Source organism: Solanum tuberosum, unplaced genomic scaffold (assembly GCF_000226075.1).
Source record: "Solanum tuberosum cultivar DM 1-3 516 R44 unplaced genomic scaffold, SolTub_3.0 scf00008, whole genome shotgun sequence".
In the NCBI taxonomy this organism is placed as follows: domain Eukaryota; kingdom Viridiplantae; phylum Streptophyta; class Magnoliopsida; order Solanales; family Solanaceae; genus Solanum; species Solanum tuberosum.
Window position 1 is genome coordinate 336,243 of NW_006238934.1, and position 9,104 is coordinate 345,346.

Below are 9,104 nucleotides of genomic sequence, written 5' to 3' on the forward strand. Positions count from 1 at the left end.
GAGGAAAACGACTTTTTAAAATTTAATGACTTTTCTTAACAAGGATACTCTAAAGTTGATTGATATTAATAATAGAAAATGAATTTAATTAATAAACAGTAAAAAGTCAAATTGATATGATTTTATGTTATATTCAACCTAATTGTCATGTTGAAATATTCACAATTTATACAAAAAAAAATTATGATTTCAATGTTACAAGTAAACAAACAAACAAAAACATATTTTATAAATGTGACATGCATGTTATTTTAGGCAATAGGATTTCATGTTAAATTCAATGTAATATACGTTATAATGCTTAAATTATATTGGATCATCGTGATTTCAAATTACAAAGCATGACAAATTGGTATAACTTCATATTATATCAACCTAATTATCTTGTTGAAATTGTCATAGATTTTAACTTTTCATTCACGATATTTTTTTTAAAAAAAATTATTTTATTAGAATTTTTTCTAAATCTTTTTTAATGGAAGATAATATTTCTAGTCCTTATGTTATTGCATTGTTCCTATTTAAATCCTCGTGATATTCGATTAAGCGTATTTGACCTATAAATCAATGTGTGTGATTATAGTCCTTCAACTAACTGATGGCAAATAAAATAATGATATGTTAAATTGTAGAGGGCAAGTCAGGTATTTCATGTGTGCTTTTATTCCATACACTTAAAAAAATATTCTATTTTTGCATATTATTTATCCAGTATCTATCAACTTATTGTCTTCCTCAATAATATTTTTCGTTCTATTAATTATTATCATTTCTCAAGAAAAAACAAATGCTTGTTGTTATGATTGTCTTTTTGATTCTTCTCATTCACTTTTTTTTTTAGATAAAATTAATTTTGAATGACAAGAATCTTCAGTCATTTGTTAATGATTTCCTCCTAATTATCCACATAGGGCTAATCTCCATTTCTTCTTCTCTTTCTTTTGGATCTTGCATAGAAGGTTGGTGTTATGACTTCAATGGCACCAACTCTCACACATGGTGCAAATTTGTTCCACACTTCGATCTATTTTTTGTCCTAGTTTTAACAAATTCGAAAGATACATTTATAGAGAGATTTGAGATTAATATTAAACATGATGTGTTGCAACATAAAGAGGAATCAAATCAGCAAAGTAAAATGGTAGTACGGTAGTACGTGATCCAACTAGAATATATTTTATAATAAATAATTAATGGAGTATAACCGCACTAAAAATGTAAATATCTGATTTTTCCCTCAACAATTCAACAGATCGTCAATTTATTTGATGACAATTAAAAAACTAAAATCACACGCATTGCTTAATTGAAGGTCAAATGCGCTTAACAGAATATCATAAGGATCAAAATACGAATAATGCAATAACACAAGAACTAAAAATATTATTTTCCTTTTAAAAAAAATTATATTTGATTCATATTTATTTATTTTTTTAATTTCATTTCATGCATGATACATCTTTTATCATTTTAGGAAGGATCAAAATTACCCCTCAACTTTGGTTTATTAGTTGACTTTACCCTCGCCGTTAAAATGAAGTTAAATTTACCCCTCCCGTTACTAATTTCACCGAAATTACCCCTCATTAAACAGAATCCCCAAAATTGACCCGAATTAAAAAAAAAAAAAAACCTATTCCCTATTTTTAACCCAATTCCCCTACCTGCCCCGACCCCTCCAGAGGATAACCCGGTTGGGATCTTCAAAGACTCTGAAAGAAGTTGTTCAAGTCTAGTTGTTCAAGTCTAGTGCTTCAAGTTTCACACAAGTACCTATAGTGGTAGGAATCTGGCCCTGCAACTTGTTATCAGACAGGTTTTAAGTAGCCTAGATTTCTCAACTTCCCAATTTCCATCGAAAGGAAACCAATTAAGTGGTTCTGAGATAGGTCCACGCCCTCCGACAAGGATGAGAGTTCAAGAATTTCTGATGGTATGAAACCACTAAGGTTATTTGAACCAATAAGATCCAATAGTTCCAAATTGTGGCATTTGCCTAAACTGGAAGGAATTCTCCCTGGAGATTGTTTTCTCTTAAACTGAGTTTGGTTAAAGAAGCTAAATTTCCCAATGAGAATGGAATTTTTCCAGAGAACTGCTTTCCAAGTAAAGCCAACTCTTACAAATATATCAGATCACCAATTTCAGAAAGAATTTCACCGTGAAATCTGTTGTAAGCTACAAAAAAAGACTGAAGCTTCTTGAGATTAGATATCGCTCTTGAGATTTCTCCAGAAATCTGATTATAAGACAACGAAAGCTCTATAAGCTCAGTCGAAAGATTACTAACAGATGCAGGTAAGACTCCACCAAAATTATTTGTATTGAGCTCCAAAAGCTCCAAGCTGGTGGCATTCACCAATGTGGTGAGATAGCTAAGGTCATCATCCTCCCCCTTACCTAGATAATTGAAAGCAACTAAAAACTCTCTGCAAATTCTTTGAAGATCCCAACCGAGTTATCCTCCAGAGGGGTCGGGGCTGGTCGGGTCATTGGATTAAAAATAGGAAGGTTTTTTTTTTAAATTCGGGTAATTTGGGTCAATTTTGGGGATTTCGTTTAATGAGGGGTAATTTTGGTGAAATTAGTAACGGGAGGGGTAAATTTAACTTCATTTTAACGGCGAGGGTAAAGTCAAACAATAAACCAAAGTTGAGGGTTAATTTTGACCCTTTTCCCATCATTTTATATAACCTCATTTCAATTGAGTTATGCAAGTATATATCTTCTCATACAATATTACTGGAATTTTCATCTTTTAAAAAAAATTATATGACTATAAAATATGTTGAATTATTGATCTCAACTATATACACTTTCGATTGAATTCATGAATTACTATTACTTCAATATCAATTGAAAATGTAGTAACTAGTATTTATTTAATTGAACGTCATGATATATGCTTTGAATTAACAATGTACTTGACAATTAATTTGTGTCATTTTATTATTTTTTGAACTTTAAGTTCATGTTTTCTTCTACAAAAATTCAAATATATTCATGATAAATCATTTGATAATATTGACATGATCAATAATCACCTAATTATCTTGTGCATTATGGTAGAACAATCAAAACATATATCATATATCTAAAAATTTCAACATTCAACATATTTGATTTTTGATCCTTCTATAAGTTCTAAAATTGTACAAATTTTCAAATTATATTCATATACAAAGACAATTTTTATTTTCAAATATAATTTTTATATTATTTAAACTAGCTACCAAACAATCCCTTAATATATACGAGGGTAGTATGGGAAACAATAAACAGAGTATATATAAATTCCCCCCCTCTCTCCAATCTCCCGCTTATATAAACCTAAAACACTTGCGGACCCTAAATTGCTTCCATTGCTCACTCTCTGCTAAAACCCTAGATTTTTTTTTTCTATCTTCTTCTCAATCAGCAATGGAATTTTGGGGTAAATTATCTATCTTTCAATCTATTTGCTTTTTCTCTGTTTATCGTTTGATTGTTTTGATAATCTGTATTGCTCGATGACTGTTTGATAATATTTTGTTTTGTTTCGTGGTGTCACGTGCTGTATTTATTGATTATTTATTTCGCTGTTTCAATTTTCATTGTTTATTATGATTTCGATGTTTATGTGATTCTGATCAAACACGTCTTCGGTATATGATGACTGAACGCCTGAATTTGTACACATGTGTGCAAATTTCACAGCTTGTCAATTTATCTCAAATTGAAGTTATGTTTCATTTTTTTTGTTATTTACTGTTTTGTGATGGCTGTGTTTATCGGAAACATCGTCTCTACCTCTGAAGTTTTGGGGTAAGGTCTGCCTACACTCTACTTATGTTATTGTTGTGATGACTGTATTTATAGAAAGCAACCTCTCTTTGTGCACAAGGTAGTGATAATGCTGCTCACCATCCTTCCCGTACCCCTCTTGTGTGATTACACTTGATACGTTGTTGTTGTTGTACTGTTTTGTGATAGATTCCCAGACTATGTATATTTCAGTATTGGCATGGTAGAGATTAGAGTGTGAGAGGGAAATAACTAGAAAATGTTTGTGTTGTAGTGCAATGCTGCCTATATATGAATACACTCTGCTTTGGATATGGTTCTTTAGTGTTGACAGTTAAAAAATGGTTCTTTAGTGTTTCCAACTGGCCATAGATTCTCTCATCACTCTGTTCTTTGGGTTCATTTTCTGTTCCTCTGTATAGGAGGGTAGAGTAGGGTATTTGATTTAGCTCTTTCAGAATCAGGGATTTATTTGGAACCGCGGAAATGATTTCTCAAGTGTTTGATGTGATAAAGGCTCAATTTTTAATTTTAATATTTGTAGTTACCTTCATATGCTTTATTTTGATGACCACATGTCTTTTGGATATTATTATAGCTCAAGAACCCGATCAGAAGTTCTGTTGGGTCTCATATACAATTTGAATGTACTTTTGTGCCTCTACTATTGTGTAATAATTGTATTGTAAAAAATATCGTTTCTTTTATGCGTGCTCGGCTGTTGATTCTTCATCCATAGTGTATTAGTGTGTTTGATGCCCACTTTATATTGGAATAATATTTGGCAGTTGTTTTAAATTTTCTTACATTTAGGTGCGGAGGTGAAAAGTGGACAACCTTTATCTGTACAGCCTGGAGATGACATGATTTTGCATCTTTCACAGGTATGTTAAGTTGTCACTTGAATTTGATCGGCAAATATTTGCAATAGCTAAGTACCTTGTAGGCATCTCTTTTTAGTATTTTTATCAATGTATTCTTTTTTCTTAGGCATCTCTTGGTGAGGTGAAAAAGGATAAAGGATCAGAACCTGTATGCTTGTCTGTAACTATTGATGGCAAGAAGCTTGTTCTTGGCACACTCAGCTCAGATAAGCTGCCTCAACAACAATTTGACCTGGTTTTTGATAGAGACTTTGAACTATCACACAACTGGAAAAATGGTAGCATCTACTTTTTTGGATACAAGGCTGCCAACCCATTTGAGGAATATCCTTTCTGTTGTTTGTTATCTTCTATCTTTTGTTCAAATGAACTTTACTATCTTTCTAGTTTCTACTATTCCCTTCCTTTCCATTTAAAAGAGGTAGATTTTTCAAGTTCTTTTTGTTTCCTTGACTACAATTCTGTGTGACACTGAGGAGGATGTAGATGAAGATGAAGATGGTAAGTATAAAATCTTCTGTTTGAGCATATTTAAGCTGCGATGAATTAGGCGAAGACTTAATTGATATTTTATTGTGTGCAGAGTCTGATGAGGAAATACCCCTCACAATTGCAAACAATGGTACATAAAATTTTATTATATACTTGTGTCTTTGATCTACCATTTTTTAGTTCTAAAGTATTGCCTACCTGTCTAACAGGAAAGACTGAAGCCAAGGCTATTGCAAAGGATTCTGCTTCAACTAAGCAGAAGGTGAGGGTTGTAGAATTTAGTAAAGTTGCAAAGGCGGAAGATGGAGATGAGAGCACTGATGAGTCTGCGGATGAAGATGATTCTATGATGGGGGAGGTATGCTTATCATCTAATTTATGGTCAATGCTTTATAGTATTGTTATAACATATGTTTATCATTAAAAGGTTTTTTAAATGTCTGGGTAAGCACAAAAATCAGTTTGAGTTTGTTACTTCATAAAAAATAAACAGTTTGAGCTTGTTCAACAATTTCCAACCAAATTGTTTAAATATGTTTTTCAACCTGTGGTACTTGAGTGTTCTTCAAGATATGAACTCTTAAAGATTTTTTGGAAGAATATGATTTGCATTTGGTATTCAGAACACAGTTTAGATTTGGTTTTAAAAGAATTGGTCTTGGAAAACAAATTTTCGATGAGAATTTTCTTTTGATAAGGGTAATGCAACACAATTGTTTGTCAAGGATATCACTAAACTCTTAAGTATTTTAGGGGATTTTGTCCCGGTAAAAATTAATGGATGAAATCGATTTTTAATATCTTTGCTTACTACTAAACATACTTTTGAGTAGCCAAAAACAGATACTATTTGGTTCTAGAAATATAGGCCGAAATGGAATTGTCAAATTGAGTTACCATCATATTTGGGCCATTGTTTTTGCAAGATAGAAGCCATCAAACTGAATATCAGATTATTTATGTCTTGAATGTTATGTTGCATGTTGAAAAGGCAGAACCCTGCATCTGAGTTGAGCTAGTTCATCCTCTGGTCCATGTAATTAATCTGGCTTTTTCCTTTAGGGGTCTGAAACATTAACCACAATGCAATGCTTTTGAATAATGTAGCTCCCAATGTTTATAGTAATGAGTATTCTCTTTTCAGGATGAAGAAGGTGATAGTGATGAAGATCAGTCTGATGAAAGTGAGGAGGGGACACCAAAGAAGGTAGCTAGTAATTGGTCTTCTCCTTTCTCCTGAATTTCTTGAGCAGGAAGGTGGGCTAACACTACCTGGTTCATTCTTCTTTTTTAGGCTGAACCTAGCAGAAAGAGACCTGCAGATTCTGCTGCAAAGACACCTGTTCCCGATAAAAAGACAAAATTCTTAACTCCTCAAAAGACTGGTTAGTTTTTCTACTTGGTTAATGCTTTACCTGAATGTTAATATTGGATATGGATTGTGTAATGTTGAACTGTCTGCTGTTGTCCTTTCAATTTACATGAGAAAATTTGACCACAAACTTGAATATGTATTAATTATTTGGAATGAGAATCTGATTATAATCTTTAAAGTACATAAAAAAGATGTTAAATGTTAACAAAAGCAAGTGACTCATTTTTTCCATATTTACTCAAAAGTTATTATGTGATCAAGTGTTCATGTTTCTGAGTGTCTGTTTTTGGGCTGTTTAGATGGTAAGAAAGGTGCTGTCCATGTGGCAACCCCTCACCCCTCAAAACAGGCTGGTAAGACTCCCGGAAACAAGCCAAACCAGACTCCAAAATCTGGCGGATCTCTTGCCTGCAAGACATGCAACAGGTAACTTTTGATATCTTTTGATTATTTTAGGAGCATTAAGTTGTATCCTGGATTCATGTATTTCTCCTTGCAGGACTTTTGGTTCTGAAAATGCTCTGGAATCTCACTCGAAAGCTAAGCACAGCGTTGGAAAGTAAATAGGAGTAGAAACATCTGCCTGGAGATCTGGTTTCGTTTTCTCAAACGTTGGAGGGAATGATAATCAGAAGAGAGTGTTAGCTTTTAGAATATTGTTGGTTGACCCTAATGAATGTAAAGCAAGAGTTAGGTCCAGTTTTGCTACTTATTGGTATTTTGTATCGAGGGGAACTATCTCTGGGTACTAGTGAAGGTTTATTTTTATTTTGACTGTTGTTTACTTGTTTTGGTTGATATTCTATTCAAATTAATGGTTATTACCTATTTGGTATTTTGCTACGTGCTTAGCTTTTTTGTTGCTAGACGAGTTTCCTCATCTTCAGAGCATGTGAATATGTGATGATTGGCTATTTCTTATTTGATTCATTATTTTTTTTTAAAATTATTTATTGGTCCATTCTTTCTATGGATGTGGTTTAATGTGTCATCTCTAAGGAGGTGTGAGAAGTTGAGTATAGCAGATTTCAGGAGATGTAGAGATGGCTCAAAAATAAAAATTGAGGCGATTAAATTTTTGTTGGAATCATAAACTTTATAATGTTAACGGCATGCACTTTCTTAATGATTTTTTTTTTATGGTTATGCCGGTGGTGATTGGTGGATGTGGTAATTGGTATGTTTTGATTTTGATAGGTGTGCTGACATGACATTTTTATGATTAAATAACATTTTATTTTGGTTGTTGTCTTGCTTCTATTAGTAGAAGTGAATAAGCCGTGCCCATGACAAGTGATTAGACATGAAATAACACGTTTTTAATTTATTGAGTCATTATTAAATAGGAAGGTTGGAGGTTATAATTGACGCGTCTTTAATTTACTAAGTACATGATTTTGAATAAGAAGATTTTGTGATTGTAGACGAGTGTTTCTATGTTAGAGAGGCAGGAGGCAATCTACTCCTCCGCTCACATCTTTAACTTATGAGCTGCTCTTGGAAACAAAATATTACTCCAATGTATTTGAAATAATACTTTTACAAAGAGTTCATTGTGTATGATGTTATTTTATATTTTTGTATGTATTTATATTAAATGTATAACTATAAGTTTATTTATAGAAAAACCTGTTTAACAATATTTATATCGTTAAAAAATACTTATGCAGCTAAATGAAAAGTTCTAAGTAAGAGTTTTCAAATAAATATAAAGATTGCGTTATATTTGACAAATTAAAAAAGGCAAAGTGTCATAAAACAAAATAGTAATTAGATATGAAATTCGTCCGCTCATTTATTCTTTCTTTTCTTCATTGTTAATTTCCAAATAGAAAAGGATCATAAAAGTCGAAGTCACTTTGATAACTTTTTCTAATATCGAGATAAATTCATACAAAAGAAGCCTTGAATCTAAATTGCATATAAGTAATAACTTTTTTTAATTATTGTTTGGTGTTTCTGTGAGACAAACAAGATAAAGTTTAAATTTAGAATTAGATCATAATTCAAACAATCCTTGGATAATATGTGAAACAAATACACATAAAAAATAAAATATATAAAAATAAGTATAACTTACATAAATCTCATAGTGTAAATAGTAAATTACATCCTATTTACTAAGTAATACATGTCTATAATCTTTTGAAGTCTTATCTCTTGTTTTGTCTTCTTATTAATTAAGTAATTATATTTGCACAATATAAAGCATCAGCTGGTTTGCCCGAGAGGTTAAGGGGGAAGACTTAAGATCTTCTGCACATAAGTGCGCATGGGTTCGAACCCCATAGCCAGCATTTTTTTTATATATTCTTTTAAATATAATTCTTTCCTTTTCTACGAGGGTGTTTGGATTGACTTATTAATGAGGAGATAATTAAATATCATGCTTTAATATTCTGTAAAAAAATAAGGAAATATTTTATGTCTTTTAAAGTGAAGGAAAATCTCAAAAAAAATACCACAAAAAAAGATAAATAGAATTTCAGGCCTTAGAATGCGCCACATCATCGTTTTTATGTTTCTGCTTTATATATAGGAAAATCTCAAAAAAAAAAAAAAACCACAAA

General features: G+C 31.8%; 1 protein-coding gene and 1 non-coding gene across 2 annotated transcripts; both read left to right on the top strand.

Moving 5' to 3' along the window:
• The first annotated feature begins 3,319 nt into the window (after positions 1 to 3,319).
• On the top strand, positions 3,320 to 7,377 carry LOC102595265 (histone deacetylase HDT1). The gene is made up of 10 exons (XM_006338882.2): positions 3,320 to 3,433; positions 4,597 to 4,667; positions 4,774 to 4,991; positions 5,140 to 5,168; positions 5,251 to 5,289; positions 5,369 to 5,517; positions 6,304 to 6,366; positions 6,454 to 6,544; positions 6,834 to 6,960; positions 7,034 to 7,377. Exons 1-10 carry the CDS (start codon positions 3,421 to 3,423, stop codon positions 7,095 to 7,097), a joined length of 864 nt encoding a protein of 287 aa, XP_006338944.1. The 5' UTR covers positions 3,320 to 3,420; the 3' UTR covers positions 7,098 to 7,377.
• A 1,371-nt stretch (positions 7,378 to 8,748) lies between these two features.
• On the top strand, positions 8,749 to 8,831 carry TRNAL-UAA (transfer RNA leucine (anticodon UAA)). Its single transcript has one exon. It is a non-coding gene; the product is annotated as a tRNA-Leu (tRNA).
• The last annotated feature ends 273 nt before the right edge of the window (positions 8,832 to 9,104 follow it).

What these genes read in the sequence shown, in the direction of transcription:
- LOC102595265 (XM_006338882.2), top strand. An exon ending in CCTCACAATTGCAAACAATG is followed by an intron (nt 5,290 to 5,368) that starts GTACATAAAATT and finishes CCTGTCTAACAG; the next exon opens with GAAAGACTGAAGCCAAGGCT. An exon ending in CTTAACTCCTCAAAAGACTG is followed by an intron (nt 6,545 to 6,833) that starts GTTAGTTTTTCT and finishes TGGGCTGTTTAG; the next exon opens with ATGGTAAGAAAGGTGCTGTC.